This window comes from Oncorhynchus clarkii, chromosome 17, assembly GCF_045791955.1.
Source record: "Oncorhynchus clarkii lewisi isolate Uvic-CL-2024 chromosome 17, UVic_Ocla_1.0, whole genome shotgun sequence".
NCBI classification, from domain to species: Eukaryota; Metazoa; Chordata; class Actinopteri; order Salmoniformes; family Salmonidae; genus Oncorhynchus; species Oncorhynchus clarkii.
Window position 1 is genome coordinate 72,809,841 of NC_092163.1, and position 21,525 is coordinate 72,831,365.

General features: G+C 45.2%; 2 protein-coding genes across 4 annotated transcripts in view; one reads left to right on the forward strand and one right to left on the reverse strand.

Annotated features, from left to right (window-relative positions):
* LOC139371389 (metabotropic glutamate receptor 4-like) overlaps nucleotides 1-14,129 on the reverse strand; it is a 274,781-nt gene extending 260,652 nt beyond the window's left edge. For 2 of the 3 annotated variants that reach the window (XM_071111769.1, XM_071111771.1), the window contains exon 1: nucleotides 13,591-14,018. The gene's annotated coding sequence lies outside the window, so the exon portion shown is untranslated. Of the gene's footprint in view, nucleotides 1-13,590 lie in introns of all 3 variants that reach the window. The other variant, XM_071111770.1, reaches the window with a different exon arrangement.
* A 1,271-nt stretch (nucleotides 14,130-15,400) lies between these two features.
* LOC139369498 (uncharacterized) lies at nucleotides 15,401-19,092 on the forward strand. The gene is made up of 2 exons (XM_071108742.1): nucleotides 15,401-15,796; nucleotides 15,916-19,092. The coding sequence occupies exons 1-2, from the start codon at nucleotides 15,401-15,403 to the stop codon at nucleotides 19,090-19,092; spliced, it is 3,573 nt and encodes a 1,190-aa protein (XP_070964843.1).
* The last annotated feature ends 2,433 nt before the right edge of the window (nucleotides 19,093-21,525 follow it).

The following is a 21,525-nucleotide window of genomic DNA, read 5'->3' on the forward strand; positions in this document are numbered from 1 at the left end:
TGCTTCAGATGAGCAAAATCTAGAGACTTCCTTAGATTTTGTGCACCAGCTGTTGTTTACAAATATGCACAGACCGCCCCCAAACCCCCCCCCCCTACTGACCTTCCCCCCTCGTGTGCTGTTCTATCTAGCCGGTGCAGCGTATATCCCGCTAGCTGAATTTCCATGTCGTCATTCAGCCACGATTCTGTGAAACATAAGATGTTACTGTTTCTGATGTTCCGTTGGTAGGATATTCGTGATCGTACCTCGTCTCATTTATTGTTCAATGATTGCACGTTGGCAAATAATATTGACGGTAACAGCAGCTTTCCCACTCATCGTCTGCGGATCCTTACGAGGCACCCCGCTCTGTGTCCTCTGTACCTGCGTCTCTTTCTCTTGCCAATGACAGGGATGTTGGCCTTGTTGAAGAAAAAATCTTTGTCTAATCCGAGGTGAGTGATCGCTGTCCTGATATCCAGAAGCTATTTTTTGCCGTAAGATATGGTTGCAGAAACATTATGTACAAAATAAGTTACAAATAACGCAAAAAAAACACAATAGCACAATTGGTTGGGCGCCCGTAAAACTGCTGCCATTTCTTCCGGCGCCATTTTCCCATAGGAGGTTAGGGGGGATAGGGGGGTTAGAGGGGATAGGGGGGTTAGAGGGGATAGGGGATAAGGGGGTTAGGGGGGATAAGGGGGTTAGGGGCGATAGGGGTATAGGGGGGTTAGAGGGGATAGGGGGTTCGAGGGGATAGGGGGGTTTGAGGGGATAGGCGCTTTGAGGGATAGGGGGGTTAGAGGGGATAATGGGATTGGGGGGGTGGGAGCTACCAGGTGGGACTAGGAGTTAGAGGGGATAGGGGGTTGTTTGTGGACAGAGAGTCTGCTCACTTCACTTCATCTGACTGAGAGTCTGAGAGCTGAGAGTTGACCTCCTTATTAACCTCCACTTTCATCCATCTCGTCTTATCTTGTTACCAACGTCACCGTCTCCCACCAGCGTCTAATTAAAAGATAACCACGGAGACCCTTTCCTTCCTCGTATTCAGGAGAATCTGTGTATGTATTACTAATGAATCGGGCCCAATAAGGAATCTCAATTGCAAGATTAAACCTATTTGGTCCAAATGTTACTTGTTGCTAGTCTTGTGCAGTGGCAAGGATGGAGAGGGCTGCTGCTGAAGATGAATATACACAAAGAAGGTAATCTGAAAGAAGGGGTGTCTCGCATGTCTATTAGATGTTCCTGCACCACCAGCTGTATGTGGACACAAATGGTGAGAGCTTCACCATACCATCTAACCTCAAGGTTATGAGTTTCATGGAATTGAAGAAGAACAGGTGAACAAATAGAAGAAAATGAACATTAAGTGAGCTGCTCATGATGAATGTATTACATCTGACACTATGCTGGGTATGCTCATTAGCTTTCTGTTTGCAATTATTCATGATTAGATGTACATGGCAACACCTCAAAGTGCGTCCAAATGGTTGTTGCAGTGTGCCAATCAATTCTTTAATTGCCTCAATTATTTGTTAATTTCTTGCTTTTTCAGTGTCGTCTGACTCAAAGTACTATGGCATCGCTCTCTCTCGTTGTCATCTGTGAGACATTAGGTTGGCAAAAATGTACACAAATCAGCACTTGTTTTTACAGAAAACTGAGTCAGTCCTGTGACATTTGTTTTGAATAGATACAAAATGCCATGAAGGGGGATTGTGTTTTTTTTACCAGAATGTGTGAGTGAGTATTGAGAGCCTGTCATGTGTATTGAGTGAAATGGCAGTAACTGCCACAACATTTGTACTGGAAAACATAATCAGATTTTTATTTGAAATGGATAGCAGGATTCAAACTTCAATTCATCCAAGTCAATGAGAGAAAGATATAGAGATATTGTAGCATCCTTGGTGTAACACCAGAAACCTCCCCAAGAAGTTCCGACCTCTTGTAACAGCATAGAACTGGCTGACTGACATACCCGGTTGCAGTTTTGAAAATCCTGATCATATATAGAATTCCCTATTCGTTACACTATTTTCCCATGAGTCCAGATGAGTCCAGAAGTTGACCCCAGGGCTACCCTTTAAGCCTATGCACTCTACAAGGGGTCGCAAGATTGCGGAGGTTTCTGTTTTTCAGGGATACAGTATTTTCAACCTACTTTCCGTTTCCCCTGAAAACAGATATGGGGACTCTGCTCAGATGTCTTTTTACGCCTGCTTTGTTAGATTAAGGCCTTTGAGACAGACTGTCCCCTGGGGCTCTGCTTTTCTCCTACCCTGCCTGTCTTCTATCTCAGTGCTTTCCCCTGTCCTGTCCTCTGGCATTAGGGCCTGAGTACTGTCTCATCACACATACCTTCAGCTGAAAGCTTTTAATGAAAGGTCTACATCAACACCCTGACAGTAATGGTGTCAGTGGGACAGGTTGAGGCCCTTAGTCCCCATCAGGGGACCTCTGCTCATCTGCCACCTGGAATTTGCAGACCTGCCTTTTTAAATGAGAGTTGTTCCAGACCTGAATAGGACAGGATTGGATAGACAAGCGTGCAGACAAGAGAGCCACAGACAGTAGCACCAATGGATGTTCCAGGCGTTCTTCCCTGGATCCTGCAAAACATTATGCTCCGTGAGTCATCATGCCATGTTTACTGATGACACAGATCAGGGCATTACCTTCACCTTTACTCACCGCCATCACCCATCCATCGGCCACTCATAGCCTGCTCAGTTCTGTTCCTCCAGTCCTCGAAAGGCCCTCAAAGGTCAACGTGGCAGAGATGACTGCCCTCTCTCCCCTCTCCCCTATCTACGCACCGCTGTGAATGAGTGCCTCTGCTTTGGCCCTATTCGCCTGCCTGCATGGCTGGGCCCTGATCGCAGGCGTAAGGGGGTTAAGGTAATGCTAGCTGACATCCTGAGAAAACTGAGATTGCGTCGAGGGCTTTGTGGGTATGCAGGGACAGCAAAGAGGAGGAGTGGGGTTTGTTTGGGGGCTAGGGGTGAGGGCAATGTCTCACAATGCACATTTAACAGCCTTTTAAAAGCTCTGAGAGGGACCAACCTGGCGGCAACTGCTCACGGGCGGAATCGTTGTCAGGGCAACAATTTTTCAGGGTTCTGATTTCCTAGAATGCCATGGATGGAATTCATCATCATGGAGCCTGTGCTGTGATGCGATAGCCTGACACGATGCTCTTGACACGCTGCGACCCCGGGTCTGGCCTCGCCATAGTCTCTGTGTAATTACAACCGCTTGTACTGAATCATAATTCAGCTACCATGCAGCAACCTCTGTAATAACATCCCGTACTCCTGGAAGACTCTCTCCACTTCCCACAGCATTCCATGGCAGTTCTATCTCCCATCGCTTAGTGCTATGTAGAGGCTAAGCCTGAATGTCCACTGAAAGATGTCCTGGCTACAGTACAGTCCAATGCTTTGTTATACAGACAGTTCTCACAGTAAGTCAAAGGGAAGCAAGAAAGAATGTACACTGTGATTGCTCAATTAATTCAATTAGCTAATAGGACCAAATTACAAGCGCAATTGGAAATCTATTTAATAAAAATCCCAGAATCAATTTGAAACCCAGCGATGAAAGAGCTCCTTTCTTATTGGTATTATTTCTCCCGCCACTCTTTTCTGACCTCCCTTTGTGTTCCGTGCTCTCATCTCTCTGCAAAAGATGGAGAATGGCTTTAGAGTAAGAATGAGAGAAACGCCTGACACTCCATGGGAAGTCTGCAGGGCTGTGGGGGTGTTGGGGTTTGGGGGGAGGGTAGAGACGACCAGAGGAGATCACAGCAGTACAACTGAACACATCAGGAAACATTGCTGTAAGCAAGCATAAGTCAGTGTCAAGTCACAGTGCCTAATGTGAGCCATCGGTATGCATGATGCTAAATAGATTGTGAAAATGCTCTTTTTATGAGTAAGATGGAGCTTTTCATTTATCCTAGAGCTGAACCTACCTCCGCAAAACAACAAGAGCATCCCTCGGGGGAAGACAGACAGAGAACACCCATGGTGGGGTACAGGGATCCGAGATTTTAAAACATCACACACTCTCTCTCTCGTGGTCGCATCCACCCCATCAAGTGTGTGTGTGAGAGAGAGAGAGAGAGAGAGAGAGAGAGACAGAACGAGAGAGATAGAGGGGGACAGAACGAGAGAGAGAGCGAGAGAGAGAGGGGGGGGACAGAACGAGAGAGAGAGAGGGGGACAGAACGAGAGAGAGAGAGAGAGAGAGTGCGCATACACATGCCAGTGTGGGTGACTGTGTTTGAGACAGATATTCACATAACTTCAATCATGGCCTTGCTTTAATGCGCATGGTCGACTGTTGTACAGACCTTCTCTGAAGACACACATGATCAATTTAAGCGCTTTGAATCAATTTCTGGCAACACCTTATGACGACACCCACATATTAGGCAACAGCTTAAAGGATACAACACATGATGTTCCTGAATAGTACTGTATTTCATATGAATCCTCCAGAGGAGGTTGGTGGCATCTTAATTTGTGAAGCCGGGCTAGTGGTAATGGCTGAAAAGGAAAAGATGGAAGGGTATCAAATACATCAAACACATGGTTTCCATGCGTTTGATGCCATTCCATTCGCTCTAGTTTCAGCCATTATTATGTGCCATCCTCCACTCAGCAGCCTCCGCTCTAATCCTCAAATTATTATTTTTTAAACCATTTCTGTGAGCAATGATTTAACAGAGTAATGATTTATGAAAAGAAGGACCTGATAAATAATACCGTTTTTCTGAATTGCGTACAATTCAAAACAGTGTTCTCAAGACACAGAACTCGGTGAACTTTTGGGAAACACTAAAAGCATTTACAACATGTATTTGCCCTTCTCAAAACATAAGTACATTAATCAAAATGATATGATACCTTCAAAGTTGCTAATACATTCCTCAAAAGAAAATGACTGTTTGCAAAAAGATTAACACAAACCTAAATTTCTCTTGAGTCTAAGCTGACAAAACAGAAAGTTCGTCAGGCTTTGAAAAAATCTCGGTGATCAATAGATTTTCTTTGCAGTCACTAAATCACGATGATCATAATCCCCCATTTAAATCAGGAAAACTGACTACAGTGGAACACATACCAATGTACAGGCCTCAATCCACACCAGGGCAAAGCTGTATCATGGAAGTTCACAACGTTTAGGGATGATGATTTAGGAGTAACCCACAGTGACTTAGATTGAACCACTTCATCCTCCGTCACCTCTGCATTGCTTTTGTTTGGTCTTGGCCAGGTCGCAGTTGTAAATGAGAACTTGTTCTCAACTAGTTAAATAAAGGTGAAAAAAAATGTCTGCAATGTTGTTGTTTTTTTAAACATACAAATTAGACATGCCTTGCTTGATCTTTCCCTATACTCTACCTGATGTACTACTGATGAAGCTATTTACAATTTGGTGCAGTAGTATTTACTGATTTCCAGAAACGTTTTCTCTTCTAATGAAAACAATGTGTTGATATTCTGTGAACAAAACACTTTAGTATTCATTGATGGCAATTGTATTTATACTTTTGCAAATGTGTGTCTCAGATATGCAATCCAGGTCCAAAGGAAAGAAAATTAGCAGACATTCTGCAAATGTATTTAAACATTTGATCATGGTTGTTCTGCTATATCTAGGTACGTTTAAGCACAGTTTAAAAATAGAAAATTCTTACGTCTCCAATTGAAAAACTGTAACCATAAAGCTCCAGAACTGATGGACTTCCTCTTTCCTCTATAAAAAGTCTGATCTTGATTGTCTATTGAATAGACAGATGGCAAAGGCTGTGTGGTTCCGTCATACAGTCCTAGTACAGTATAAGCACTGTGTCTGTAGATCACTTTAGATCACTGTGAAGTAGACCAATGGCTGTGCAATGTTGTGCAACACTGTGACTGAATGAATCACAGCAAAGCAGCACCATGTGCATGACTGTGTATTTGCAGCAGAGTGTGTGTTTGTCTGTCTAACTTTGGAGCACACGTCAGCGTAGCTGGTGTACGTGTGTGTGTGTGTGTGTGTGTGTGTGTGTGTGTGTGTGTATACGTGTATGTTGTCCAGTCCAGATCCAATCTGAATATGGCCTCATTCCGAAGCTGTCATCCACGGTAAGGAGAAGAAGGAATACAATCTAATCAGTCTTGCTGCTCATATAGTTCAATGAATCATCAGAAGGCATCATAAAAAATAATGCCTGTCCTCTTATGTCTCCAACCCCAACATCAACACCATCATGTAGCCTGCCGATCCCCAGCCCCGGATCCAGCTCCAGCCTCAGACCCATATTATCACAGAAGGTAAATCTATTTCAGAGCGGAGGAGACCATTTTAGAAGGTTTGGATGGATGAGTGATGTGTGAGCTTCCTTCCCCTCCCCAGGTAATGGTCCATACATAACTAATCATGACGTCTGAGGTAATAATTATAGTTACCTGCTAACTTGCACCTTTAAATTGAAGCGAAAGCGACAGACACAGAGAGAGAGACGGAGAGAGAGACGGAGAGAGAGACGGAGACAAAGAGACAGAGACAGAGACAAAGAGACAGAGAGAGAGAGAGACAGAGAGAGAGGGAGAGAGACACAGACACAGAGAGAGAGACAGAGACAAAGAGACAGAGAGAGAGAGAGAGGGAGAGAGAGAGGGAGAGAGAGACGGAGAGAGAGAGACAGAGACAGAGACAAAGAGACAGAGAGAGAGAGAGAGAAAGATAGAGAGAGAGAGAGAGAGAGAGGGAGAGAGGGAGACACAGACACAGAGACAGAGACAAAGAGACAGAGAGAGAGAGAGAAAGATAGAGAGAGAGAGAGAGAGAGGGAGAGAGGGAGACACAGACACAGAGACAGAGAGAGACAGCGAGATTTGCACTCTGTCACAATGGTAAGTTATTCTGGGTGACTGACACTGTTGCTAATAGAGAACCTTTAATCTTAACATGCGATTACTACATCTATTTTTGGACTTTTAATTAATGATATATAACCACTGATTCTTGAAGAATATAACAGCCTCTTGGGCTGACTTCAATTGTCATACCCCAACAGAACCCAAAATATAAGCTTGTTTTACTCCATTGTTTATAAACAGTGTAGTAGTAAACAAACACAATTTAGCTTTAAAACATGGTTAGAACGATCACCTTCATATCAAGGATGTTCATTCCTGGCATTTGTAGCTCTGGATATTCATTTGAGAGTGGTTACATTTCTCCGGCCCCGTCCCTCAGTTGTTTACTCAAAAAGTGGCAGGGTGGTACCTCTTTGTTATCGTTGAACTGCAGATTGCCCCTTTAACACCAGTTAGCATTTCTTTCATCACTCTTTAGAGAGCAGAAATAAAAAAAATGTATTAGAAAATATCAGGTTGAGTTGTTATTCTTAGTGCCTATGAAAATGACTCCCACGTGGGTTATTTTATTGCATTATTGCATGCAATTAAAATACTGCAAGGATCGAATGATGACAAGGTTTCAGATGGCTAACAAGCGACGGCACAAGCATTTTCAACCAAATGACGTTTATGCATGGCTGTAACGGTTTTCTTGATGAGAAGGAGAGTCGGACCAAAATGCGGCGTGTAGATTGCGATCCATGTTTATTGTGACTATAGCAACACGAATCTAAATACAAACAGTGCAAAATAATAAACGTAATGAAAACCGAAACAGCCTAAACTGGTGCAAACTAACACTAAGGACAATCACCCACAAACACACAGTGAAACCCAGGCTACCTAAATATGGTTCCCAATCAGAGACAATGACTAACACCTGCCTCTGATTGAGAACCATATCAGGCCAGACATAGAAATAGACAAACAAGACATCCAACATAGAATGCCCACCCAGTTCACGTCCTGACCAACACTAAAACAAGGAAAACACACACGAACGATTATCAGAACGTGACAATGGCAAACGATCCAATCAAAATCCATGTCACAGAAAGTGTGTTACAGTGAATTGCCAGAGAGAGGATAGTGTGACTGAAAGGGGATATTCAGAACAGGGCTTATATCAAATCAAATTAAATTAAACTTTATTTGTCACATGCGCCGAACACAACAAGTGTAGACCTTACCGTGAAATGCTTACTTACAAGCCCTAAACCAACAGTGTAGTTCAAGAAGAGTTAAGAAAAAAAAAATAGATATATAAAAAAAAAAATAGATTTAAAAAGATAACAATAACTTTTGATGGTTTTTTTATTTTATTTTTGTTTATTTGGTAAATATTTTCTTAACACTTCTTGAACTGCACTGTTGAAAATGCTATGATCAGTGGCTCAGCCACGGCTCTCATTTTAGCTCATGTTCTTTGGCATGTAAACATAACGATTGTTGCTGCATTAGAGCAGTGAAATAGACTCCATTTCAGGACATCTTTTCCTTTGAGATTGATATGACACACGTGTTGCTATCAGGGAAGTATTTTATTTTTCATCTTGCTGCTCTCTAAATTCAACCATTGTCAGTGTTAATGTGTTGTAACCTGATGTTATGGTTGTAGTTAATTCAACAGAAACAACTCCTCTCCACGTTTGTGCGGGGTTGTCTGTGGAAATGCGCTCTGAATGTTTATTTGACAGTATTAAAGGTGAAGGGGACTTGGGGAAGTGTTGAGAGGCAGAGGCAGGGTGATGGCGTAACCTTCTGTGATGTGTATAATCCAGCCAGTTAGGGGATGTTAAGTGCACTCATTTCACAGTCCATTTCTCACCCGTCAGCCCTAGGAGAATGCTTTGCGTACAATGACTCAGGATATACTCTTAACATTCTTGGGGACCTTTCTATTCTGCATATATTTAGTTTGAGAGAGATTTGCACTTTGTCACAATGTGAGAGAGCGAGCGAGCGTGTGTGCATGCACACGTGTGTGGTTGGCTATGTTTGAGACAGATATTCACATAACTTCAATCTTGGCCTTGCTTAATGTACATGGTCTACTGTTGTACAGACCTTCTCTGAAGACACACATGATGAATTTAAGCGCTTTTGAATCAATTTCTGGTGACACTTTATGATGACACCCACATATTAGGCAACCACTTAAAGATATGCAATCCAAACATTTGATAATGGCTGTTCTGCTATATCTAGGTACGTTTAAGCACAATTTAATAAATACAATTCTTACGTCTTTCGTCTCCAATTGAAAAACTGTAACCATAAGGCTCAAAGAACTGATGAACTTCCTCTTTCCTCTATAAATGTCCGATCTTGACTGTGTCTATTGAATAGACAGATTGGTTACTTTTCTTTATCCACTGTTAGTAGTATGAATTAATGAATCCTCTCAGGAGTCAGGACATTCTGCCTAGTTCATAGTGAATGAGCAGTTTACTCTACATCACAGATTGTGTAGACAGAGATCAAGACTGCATTGGGCTTGTTGCATTCCACAAACCTTACCTGGGTAGCAATATGGAATGGTCAAAGTGTTTTTTAGGAGTCGATGCCTACAGAAAACTCAACTTCTGACACAGAACCCTTATGAATTAATGCCATGGTCACGGAACTTACAAGGGAGCCATACAGACAAATCTTGCCAGTATGAGTCAGTCTAGTGCAGTGTTGCATCTCTCTCTAGCTTCATCTCTCTCTCTCTCCACCTCTCTTTCTCCCACCAACCCTCCCTCTCTCTCTATTCCACCCCCACCCCCACCCCCCTCCCCCCCCCCCCTCTATCTCTCCATTATACCAACACAGAGCTGCTTGGACAGGACCTCCAATGAACAGATGGTATCTGCCGGGAGGAGACTGAAGCTGGAACTCGGGCTCGTGATAGGCTGCACAGCCCAATGGAAGTCCCCTTCCTTCCCAACCAAACTCGTTACAGATGGAACAACATCGCTCCAGGGGAAGTCATTGGGCTGTTTTTTGGAAATCCATCCTCCAATTTTTCTTTATCTTCTATATAAAATCAATTTTAAGCAACAATGAACCACTCTCTCCACTCTGTTGAAAATACGCTACCGTTGTTTCTACTTGGTATTTCAATAACATACTAAATGTTGATTACTGTGATTTTATTCACTTTAAATAAATGGATGTCCTAGACACATGACCACTCCAAACTAGATTGGAATGTCAAACAGCAATAACACCATCTATTAAGAACCAGCATAATATGTTATGCATGTAGCCATACATTATTAACTTGGTATAGAATAGAGTAATGCTATCTACTCCATAGCTGCTTACATTCTGCCCCATGGCATATTAAAGAAACTTAAGAACAGTGGGCTACCCAGAGGGCTCTTGCTGAGTGTGCACATGTTAAACCAACCGAGAGCGAGAGAGACAGACAGACAGACAGACAGACAGACAGACAGAGGTACAAACAGAGATAAAGAGAAAGACAGAGAGAGAAAGAGAGGGGGGGAGGGGGAGCAGCAGAGCGACGCAGGGTAAAGTAAATCTAAGGCTGTTTGAGCCCTGCACCTCTTTTTCCATGCAGCGTGTTGCATTGATACAGTAGCCTACGACACACAACCTGTATCCCCCTGGGATCTGCTCACATCACATGTGTTCTCTATCTGTCTAGCATCATGTAGCTAGGCTACCAGTGGCTGTGTTCATTAAGAACATGCCAGAAGGAATAACCCAATAACGGAAGACATCAAATCTATCCAGGGGAACATCAAAGACTGGGCAAAATTGAATCTAAATAAAAAATGTTGTGCTTAGTCAGCCTCTTAAGATAATTAACCCAGTGATATGTAGAGTACTTTTCCCCTTTAACTGTACGTTCGTCAAAAACAAGAAACAAATTATCTGCAGAAATGTGCACATTTGGAAGCAATCATGTCAGCGGTCCGATTTGAAGGCAAGCTGACAGAAAGATAGAACAGAGCTTATCTTATACCCTAAAGAGACAAAGAGAGGCCTGAGGTATAGATATTCTGCAAATGGAAACGGCATTATTAATATCATGATGTCATTACTGTAATCTGACTTTCAAGGCAGTGTTCACTTCCCCAGAGGTCATATTCCAGTGCAACCTCTGCAGAAACCAATGTTCTGATATTTACCACATCTTCCATAAGACCTGGCCGTTTCAAGTGTATGCCTGTCACCATCTTATTTAAAATGATCATGTTAAAGGGGCTGTGCTGTCAAAAACGTGATTTCTCTGTGTTATATATATATATATATATATATATATATATATATATATATATATATATATATATATATATATATATATATATATATACACAATATCAGTCCAAGGTTTGGACACACCTGCTAATTCAAGTGTTTTTATTTATTTTTAAAATTTTCTACATAGTAGAATACTAATGAAGACATCAAAACTACGAAATAACACATATGGAATCATGTAGTAACCAAAAAATTGTTAAACAAATCAGGATATATGTTGTATTTGAGATTCTTCAAAGTAGCCACCTTTTTGCCTTGATGACAACTTTGCACACTCTTGGCATTCTCTCAACCAGCTTCATGCTCTTCCAGCATTCTTGAAGGAGTTCCCACATATGCTGAGCACTGGTTGCTTTTCCTTCACTCTGCATTCCAATTCATCCCAAACCAGGCTGTCCAGTGCCTTTTACTGAGGAGTGGCTTAAGTCTGGCCACTTTGCCATATAGGCCTGATTGGTGGAGTGCTGCAGAGATGGTTGTCCTTCTGGAAGGCTCTCCCATCTCCACAGAGGAACTCTAGAGCTCTGTCAGAGTGACCATCGGGTTCTTGGTCACCTCCCTGATCATGGCCCTTCTCCCCCGATTGCTCAGCTTGGCCGGGTGGCCAGCTCTAGGAAGATTCTTGGTGGTTCTAAACTTCTTCAATTTAAGAATGATGGAGGCCACTCTATTCTTGGGGACCTTAAATGCTGCAGAAATGTTTTGGTTGCATTCCCCAGATCTGTGCCTCGACACAATTCCTTTAACCTCATGACTTGGATTTTGCTCTGGCATGAACTGTCAACTGTGAGTTCTTATATAGACAGGTGTGTGCCGTTCCAAATCATGTCCAATCAATTGAATTTACCACAGGTGGATTACAAACAAGTTGTAGAAACATCTCAAGAATGATCAATGGAAACAGGATGCACCTGAGCTCAATTTCGAGTCTCATAGCAAAAGGTCTGAATACTTATGTAAATAAGGTATTTCTGTGTTATATTTTTTATACAATTGTAAACATTTCTAAAAAAAAAAAATGTTTTCGCTTTGTCACTATGGGCTATTGTGTGTAGATTGCAGAGGATTTTTTTTTATTTAATACATTTCAGAATAGGCTGTAACTTCACAAATGTGGAAGAAGTCAAGGGGTCTGAAAACTTTCCAAATGCACTGTATGTATGTATAAATATATATTCACAATTTCACAGTATTATTCCAACTTCATAGTGTGGAAATATATATATATATATACTGTGAAATTGTGAAAATACTGATCATGTATTTTTAGTGTAAGGGCTGTTTGAAAAGACCACCTGAAATGTCAGCATGTTTTGCATCGGAGCGGTTTCAGACCGCCTAGCTACATACATTTTAGAGATTGAGATAAAAACGGTTGCATTGGACCTTTAAGAATACTTGGTCATAAAAGGCTGACTTCCACTGAACATTGGAATTATCATAGGGTGAGGTTGGTAAGAAAATTCATTTGCAAACCCAATGTGTTAACATTTCCAATGAGAAATGTCAAAACTTCTAAAAGCTGTTGCATGGTGCAGCCGAATAGTCCTTCAGACTTTCCGTGGTGTTCATTTTATGACTACCTATATCCACCACAATTCTTCTCAATTGACAGTTGTGTCAGTTAATAGTTTTCCATTCCATTTGACACGTGTGTCTCCAGATCGTTTTCTCGGATTGCCAAGAGGATGCTGCACAGCTGTAGAGCATCTAGAGGGGAAAATAATTCTAACACACCGTTTGCTTTCCCCGCGGGAGTTTTCTCGGCGTATCGAACTTATTGCAAGGATGCAGATGGTGGGGTATCGTGCTCTTTAGAAGGCACCTCACATTCTGTGATATGTCTAACTCGTCTGAATAGCAGAGATTCAGTTGCTCATGCACTTCCATAGTGGCTCAAAATAATTGTAGATATCAGTCGCGAGATATATTCGATCAATTGTAACATCGTTTGCCCCACAAAAGCATACGTGAAGCAACATAACTTAGTTTGTTCGCTTCCTGACAAAAACATATCTCGTTGCTCTGCAGTCCGCATCATTTCCGTGTGGACTACGGGTGCAGACCTGCACGCTGCACCTTTATACATAAAACAATCAATGCGTGCCTCAGTATTCGTGGTGTTGCACTTCTCAGGATACACATACACCACATAATGAGATCTCGACGTTTCTCTGCAAGTATTTGCCTATATTTTGCAATTGTGTCATTATAGTAAAAATCGTTAGGCTACACAAACTCCTAGGCTACAACACTTCCGTTTGTCTAAATAATTACTTTCAGTTAATTTTATACAACCACATATAGAGCTTGAGCGTACGGAAATGTGAATAATTTGAATGCCTTTGTCTATCTTCTGCTTTATATTTGAATTTCAAAGTTGACCCATTTTACGGCTACTTACCCCTTTACCGGGTCTGCTCTGGCAGAATCTTCTCGGTGTGAACTGACCCATATCCAATGCACAAACGTGTCAATGTAAGAATCAAGAAAAATGTCATTCCTGTTTGTAATATTGTGTAGATTACTTGAAGAATGTCCTCGACCTTACTTCCAAAGAGCTCCATCCATCGTTTGAAATATCCCAAAGAAATCCATGCGTTTGAGTAGGCTGTCTCGATCTCAAAGCCGCTGGAGCGCTGTCCAGTGGAAAGTGGTGGTGAAAGTCTTGACTTGCCTAACTTTAGTTGCCTGCTGCTGATTACAGATAAGTCGAATTGACCGATGACGTAAAGTAGCCTTTATACTACAGTCACTTAATGTGTTTAAACAACATATATTGACATTTCCTGATAATGAAGATGACTGAAAAGCAAGCCTCGCATGCCCGCGGAATGGAGACAGCAATGTCCAATCGATGGAGTGCACTCAGCGCCCACTGAATTCATTTGATCATAATGCAACGCAGCAAAATGCACATTTCATTTTGGTAAAGGGATTGGTATCAATGCCTCTGCTGAGAACCGGATAGAAAGAGCAAATATTTCACAATTACCAGAAGGCAGTTACACCACATGCCAAGAAAGAGTGCGCCATGCACTTATTAAATCGTGCTGTTATTCTTTTTGATTTAGGCTATGTCGATTTGACCACCTGCTACATTAAGCTTAATTTCATTTCAGACTTGAAGTCCACTGAGTTTACTTGTTTTGGAGTTATACCTTAATCCTGTAAACATTGAATATGTATAAGAATATGTTATTATTAGTCTGCTCAAAAGTGTGTAGCAGACATAGCGCATCTTCACGCTCAAGAAGATTTACAATAAACACGTGAGACACAATTGGTTCGCCTGCCTCAATAAAGATGTTAGATTATCATTTTTGAAAACCGAAATAGATAATTAGGCCTAATCGTTATGTTTTTGACATGCAACTACTATGTACATCCAGTAGTCGATGTTGTCGAGATTTGACAGGGCAACCAAATATTAAAACTGCATCTATCTAACAACAACGCTTTTGGTCGTTTTTCTAGGGCGGGAACAAAAGGCGGTATTTCTATGTTTTCAAATGTGACGCAGCTCAGCTGACTCAAACAGGCGAGCATTCTCTAACAGACGTTGCATTGCCAATGCGATGTTTGGTGTATTGTGTGCTCTATTTTCTGGGTTGCAAAAAGTTTGGGTTCATGATGCATTACCTTCCTTTAGGACAAACAGTTTTTAGTTTGCCCAAAATTAACTGCACAGGTGTCATGCCCTGACCTTAGAGATCCTTTTTATGTCTCTATTTTGGTTTGGTAAGGGCGTGAATTGGGGTGGGCATTCTATGGTTTGTGTTCTGTTTTCTATTTCTGTGTGTTTGGCGGGTGTGGTTCTCAATCAGAGGCAGCTGTCTATCGTTGTCTCTGATTGAGAACCATACTGAGGTAGCCTTTTCCCACCTGTGTTTTGTGAGTAGTTGTTTTCTGTTTTTGTGTCTGCACCAGACAGAACTGTTTCGGGTTCCGTTCGTTCTCTTTGTTATTTCAGTGTTCAGTTCAAATAAAGGTATGAACACGTACCACGCTGCACCTTGGTCCTCTCCTTCCAACAGCCGTTACAGAACTACCCACCACCAAAGGACCAAGCAGTGTGGAAGAAAGGACATGGGAGGACATTCTGGACGGCAAGGGATTCTACACATGGGAGGAGAACCTGGCTGGAGGGGATCGCCTCCCATAGGTGGAGGCAGCCATGAGAGCGGAGGCAGCAGGAGAAAGGAACCAGTGATATGAGGGAACACGGCTGGCAAGGAAGCCCAAGAGGCAGCCCCCCAAAAAATTTTGGGGGGCACACGGGGAGTGTGGCTGAGTCAGGTTGGAGACCTGAGCCCACTCCTCGTGCTTACCGGGGCGAGCATGTGACCTGTCAGGCCCCGTGCTATGGGGTGATGTGCATTGTGTCTCGGCCGAGCATTCACAGGCCGGTGTGCTCGGTGCCAGCGTCCCGCATTTGCCAGGTAGAAGCTGGCATCCAGCCAGAACGGGTGGTGCCAGCCCTGCTCTCCAGACCTCCAGTGCGTCTCCTCGGGCCAGGATATCCTGCGCCGGCTCTAAGCACGGTTTCCCCAGTTCGCCAGGAGAACCCAGTGTGGCCTGATCCAGCTCCCCGCACGTGCCGGGCTAGAGTGGGCATTCAGCCTGGAAGAGTGGTGCCAAGGCTACGCACCAAATCTCCAGTGCTCCCCCACAGCCTGGTCTATCTTATACCTCCTCCACGGACCAAGCCTCCAGTGTGTCTCCACAGCCTGGTCTATCTTATACCTCCTCCACGGACCAAGCCTCCAGTGTGTCTCCCCAGCCTGGTCTATCTTATACCTCCTCCACGGACCAAGCCTCCAGTGTGTCTCCACAGCCTGGTCTATCTTATACCTCCTCCACGGACCAAGCCTCCAGTGTGTCTCCACAGCCTGGTCTATCTTATACCTCCTCCACGGACCAAGCCTCCAGTGTGTCTCCCCAGCCTGGTCTATCTTATACCTCCTCCACGGACCAAGCCTCCAGTGTGTCTCCACAGCCTGGTCTATCTTATACCTCCTCCACGGACCAAGCCTCCAGTGCTCCCCCACAGCCTGGTCTATCTTATACCTCCTCCACGGACCAAGCCTCCAGTGTGTCTCCCCAGCCTGGTCTATCTTATACCTCCTCCACGGACCAAGCCTCCAGTGTGTCTCCACAGCCTGGTCTATCTTATACCTCCTCCACGGACCAAGCCTCCAGTGTGTCTCCACAGCCTGGTCTATCTTATACCTCCTCCACGGACCAAGCCTCCAGTGCTCCCCCACAGCCTGGTCTATCTTATACCTCCTCCACGGACCAAGCCTCTAGTGCTCCCCCACAGCCTGGTCTATCTTATACCTCCTCCACGGACCAAGCCTCCAGTGTGTCTCCACAGCCTGGTCTATCTTATACCTCCTCCACGGACCAAGCCTCCAGTGTGTCTCCACAGCCTGGTCTATCTTATACCTCCTCCACGGACCAAGCCTCCAGTGTGTCTCCCCAGCCTGGTCTATCTTATACCTCCTCCACGGACCAAGCCTCCAGTGTGTCTCCACAGCCTGGTCTATCTTATACCTCCTCCACGGACCAAGCCTCCAGTGTGTCTCCACAGCCTGGTCTATCTTATACCTCCTCCACGGACCAAGCCTCCAGTGTGTCTCCACAGCCTGGTCTATCTTATACCTCCTCCACGGACCAAGCCTCCAGTGTGTCTCCACAGCCTGGTCTATCTTATACCTCCTCCACGGACCAAGCCTCCAGTGCTCCCCCACAGCCTGGTCTATCTTATACCTCCTCCACGGACCAAGCCTCCAGTGTGTCTCCACAGCCTGGTCTATCTTATACCTCCTCCACGGACCAAGCCTCCAGTGCTCCCCCACAGCCTGGTCTATCTTATACCTCCTCCACGGACCAAGCCTCCAGTGTGTCTCCACAGCCTGGTCTATCTTATACCTCCTCCACGGACCAAGCCTCCAGTGTGTCTCCACAGCCTGGTCTATCTTATACCTCCTCCACGGACCAAGCCTCCAGTGTGTCTCCACAGCCTGGTCTATCTTATACCTCCTCCACGGACCAAGCCTCCAGTGTGTCTCCCCAGCCTGGTCTATCTTATACCTCCTCCACGGACCAAGCCTCCAGTGTGTCTCCACAGCCTGGTCTATCTTATACCTCCTCCACGGACCAAGCCTCCAGCGCTCCCCCACAGCCTGGTCTATCTTATACCTCCTCCACGGACCAAGCCTCCAGCGCTCCCCCACAGCCTGGTCTATCTTATACCTCCTCCACGGACCAAGCCTCCAGTGCTCCCCCACAGCCTGGTCTATCTTATACCTCCTCCACGGACCAAGCCTCCAGTGCTCCCCCACAGCCTGGTCTATCTTATACCTCCTCCACGGACCAAGCCTCCAGTGCTCCCCCACAGCCTGGTCTATCTTATACCTCCTCCACGGACCAAGCCTCCAGTGCTCCCCCACAGCCTGGTCTATCTTATACCTCCTCCACGGACCAAGCCTCCAGTGTGTCTCCACAGCCTGGTCTATCTTATACCTCCTCCACGGACCAAGCCTCCAGTGTGTCTCCCCAGCTTGGTCTATCTTATACCTCCTCCACGGACCAAGCCTCCAGTGTGTCTCCACAGCCTGGTCTATCTTATACCTCCTCCACGGACCAAGCCTCCAGTGCTCCCCCACAGCCTGGTCTATCTTATACCTCCTCCACGGACCAAGCCTCCAGTGCTCCCCCACAGCCTGGTCTATCTTATACCTCCTCCACGGACCAAGCCTCCAGTGCTCCCCCACAGCCTGGTCTATCTTATACCTCCTCCACGGACCAAGCCTCCAGTGCTCCCCCACAGCCTGGTCTATCTTATACCTCCTCCACGGACCAAGCCTCCAGTGTGTCTCCACAGCCTGGTCTATCTTATACCTCCTCCACGGACCAAGCCTCCAGTGTGTCTCCACAGCCTGGTCTATCTTATACCTCCTCCACGGACCAAGCCTCCAGTGTGTCTCCACAGCCTGGTCTATCTTATACCTCCTCCACGGACCAAGCCTCCAGTGTGTCTCCACAGCCTGGTCTATCTTATACCTCCTCCACGGACCAAGCCTCCAGTGTGTCTCCACAGCCTGGTCTATCTTATACCTCCTCCACGGACCAAGCCTCCAGTGTGTCTCCCCAGCCTGGTCTATCTTATACCTCCTCCACGGACCAAGCCTCCAGTGTGTCTCCACAGCCTGGTCTATCTTATACCTCCTCCACGGACCAAGCCTCCAGTGTGTCTCCACAGCCTGGTCTATCTTATACCTCCTCCACGGACCAAGCCTCCAGTGTGTCTCCACAGCCTGGTCTATCTTATACCTCCTCCACGGACCAAGCCTCCAGTGTGTCTCCACAGCCTGGTCTATCTTATACCTCCTCCACGGACCAAGCCTCCAGTGTGTCTCCACAGCCTGGTCTATCTTATACCTCCTCCACGGACCAAGCCTCCAGTGTGTCTCCACAGCCTGGTCTATCTTATACCTCCTCCACGGACCAAGCCTCCAGTGTGTCTCCACAGCCTGGTCTATCTTATACCTCCTCCACGGACCAAGCCTCCAGTGCTCCCCCACAGCCTGGTCTATCTTATACCTCCTCCACGGACCAAGCCTCCAGTGCTCCCCCACAGCCTGGTCTATCTTATACCTCCTCCACGGACCAAGCCTCCAGTGTGTCTCCCCAGCCTGGTGAGTCCTGTGCCTGTGTCCTGTCCGGCGCTGCCAGAGTCGCCCTCCTGTCCGGCGCTGCCAGAGTCGCCCTCCTGTCCGGCGCTGCCAAAGTCGCCCTCCTGTCCGGCGCTGCCAGGGTCGCCCTCCTTTCCGGCGCTGCCAGGTTCGCCCTCCTGTTCGGGGTCGGCGGCGAGGGTCCCCGCTCCAGAGGCGCCACCTAAGTGGACCAAGCCTAAGGTGGAGGGGGGTCTACGTCCCGCACCAGAGCCGCCACCGCGGATAGATGCCCACCCAGACCCTCCCCTATAGGTTTAGGTTTTGAGGCCGAAGTCCGCACCCTTGGGGGGCTAATGTCCTTAAATACTGTCCCTGACCTTAAATCCTTTTTATGTCTCTATTTTGGTTTCGTTGGGGCGGGAGTTGGGGTGGGCATTCTATGTTTTGTGTTCTATGTTTTGTGTTCTATGTTTTCTATTTGAACTGAACACTGACATAACAAAAATAACAAAGAGAACGAACGGAACCGAAACAGTTCTGGCAACGCCGGGTGTGGTTCTCAATCAGAGGCAGCTGTCTATTGTTGTCTCTGATTGAGAACCATACTGAGGTAGCCTTTTCCCACCTGTGTTTTGTGGGTAGTTGTTTTCTGTTTTTGTGTCTGCACCAGACAGAACTGTTTCGGGTTCCGTTCGTTCTCTTTGTTATTTCAGTGTTCAGTTCAAGTAAAGGTATGAACACGTACCACGCTGCACCTTGGTCCTCTCCTCCCAACAGCCGTTACAACAGGTAGGGGAGAGTGGGGTAAATTGAGCCAAAGCGGTAAGCTACAGAAATGTGTAGGCGGCTCAACTTACCCCAAATGGACAAGCTATGTTTTCAAATTAATTCTGTTTATTTCCAGGGATACACAACATCCTGAAATATATGTAGATATCTTTGTTGAAATATATGCAGATACCATATTTCCCTTGATGGAGTGATGCTGAACGTGAACAAAATGGCTCAATTTAACAGTTAAATAAAAATAACTAAATAAATAACCCATTGGCCCCTACAGTACATATTATTTCCCTGTACTACTTAATTTTATCTGATTGTTTGTGGAGTTGTTTGGTGTGCTCACCTCAGGGGCAGGTTGATGTTTATTGTCATGATCGGCACCCGTGTGGCGCAGCGGTCTAAGGCACTGCATCTCAGTGCTAGAGGCATTATGACAGACCCTGGTTTGATCCAGGGCTGTATCACAACCGGCTGTGATCGGGAGTCCCATAGGGCAGCGCACAATTGGCCCAGCATCGTCCGGGTCCGGGGAGGGTTTGCCAGGGATAGGCCTTCATTATAAAATAAGAATTTGTTCTTAACTGACTTTCCTAGTTAAATAAAAATGAATCTTGCCCTGGAGGCAGAACTTGAGTGATTTCCGCTAGATGGGCCAGTGTTATATTGTAAAAATTAATGAAAACTAAAATGTGCTTTTTGGTCTTAATTTATGGTTAGGGTTAAGCATTAGGGTTAGCAGTATGGTTAAGGTTAGGTTTAATATCAGATTTTATGACTGTGGCTGAGCCACCTAGTGACCACTCTGCAGAGCTGCCTCCAGGACAAGATTCATGACAATAAATGCCAACCTGCAACTCAGGGCTTGTATGAAGGCCCTGACTAGAAGGCAGGTACCCTGCCTCCCTCGCACTTGCTTGGTTTTATGATCCACCACAGAGCTGGCAGAAGGGCAGTGCACACCTGCCAAGAATGACTTCTCTCCTCCAGGGACCATAACGTTTCTTTACAATGAAAAGTAACGTGCTATATTACTTTGTATTATTTTCATGAACTAAATCTCTAAATCTCACTATTTGTTTGACTGTTGGAGGGAGCAAGGCAAATCTAATAGCTTAATTGCAGTGCCACATTTTTTAACTCTTTCTTTGTAACACTTTTACACAATTATCCCGTGACAGGAATGTTCAATTTCACTATTCCTGAGGTCCCTGCAGACTCTTAGTTCAAATGAGGAGATACCCTCAAGATACCTGAAGCAAGCAGTTTCTCAAATTGAGCCTGCCTGTGAGCACAGCTGCTGTGTGATGTTCCCTCGATGCCCTCTGGTCAGGGAGCTACAGTATGCTCCTGTTTCAGGGGGCAGGCAGACTTTGCAGGTCACACCTGTGGAGTGCTGAGCAGATTCCACCTCAACCATCCAACCTCCATCTGAACCGTGAAAGAGTAGGCGGGACGATGCTCTATATCAGGAAGCATCTTTCTGGGCTTAAAAAAAAGCATCTGAGCCAATCAATGTTGCTGCATAACTCTGTTGGAGCAAATTCAACCCTAACTAAGCATGCAATGCACCTCAGCCAGTGACGGGCAACTCCGGTCCCAGGGGGCCTGAGTACCTGCTGGTTTTCTCTTTCACAATTTAAGCAGGCCCTTGGGTACTACATCAGAATGTTGTGCGTTCGAAGGGGACCAGAGCACAGCTCACATTATCTTAAGAAACGTTCTGTGTTTCACAGCATTTTACTAATCACCACACATACACTGTCCCTATCTCATCCCCTGAAACTAATTCTCGGTTTATGTCTAATGTCCTTGGATGAGAGGGAGTAAGATTGTTTTGAGAGTGCATTTAAAACTACAAATCTCACCCTTTACTG

Excerpts from the sequence above, each read along its gene's own strand:
- LOC139369498 (XM_071108742.1), top strand. The coding sequence starts at position 15,401 with ATGAGGGAACACGGCTGGCAAGGAAGCCCAAGAGGCAGCCCCCCAAAA. Across the intron at positions 15,797-15,915 it reads CCCGCACGTGCCGGGCTAGA|CCTGGTCTATCTTATACCTC; the intron begins GTGGGCATTCAG and ends GTGTCTCCACAG.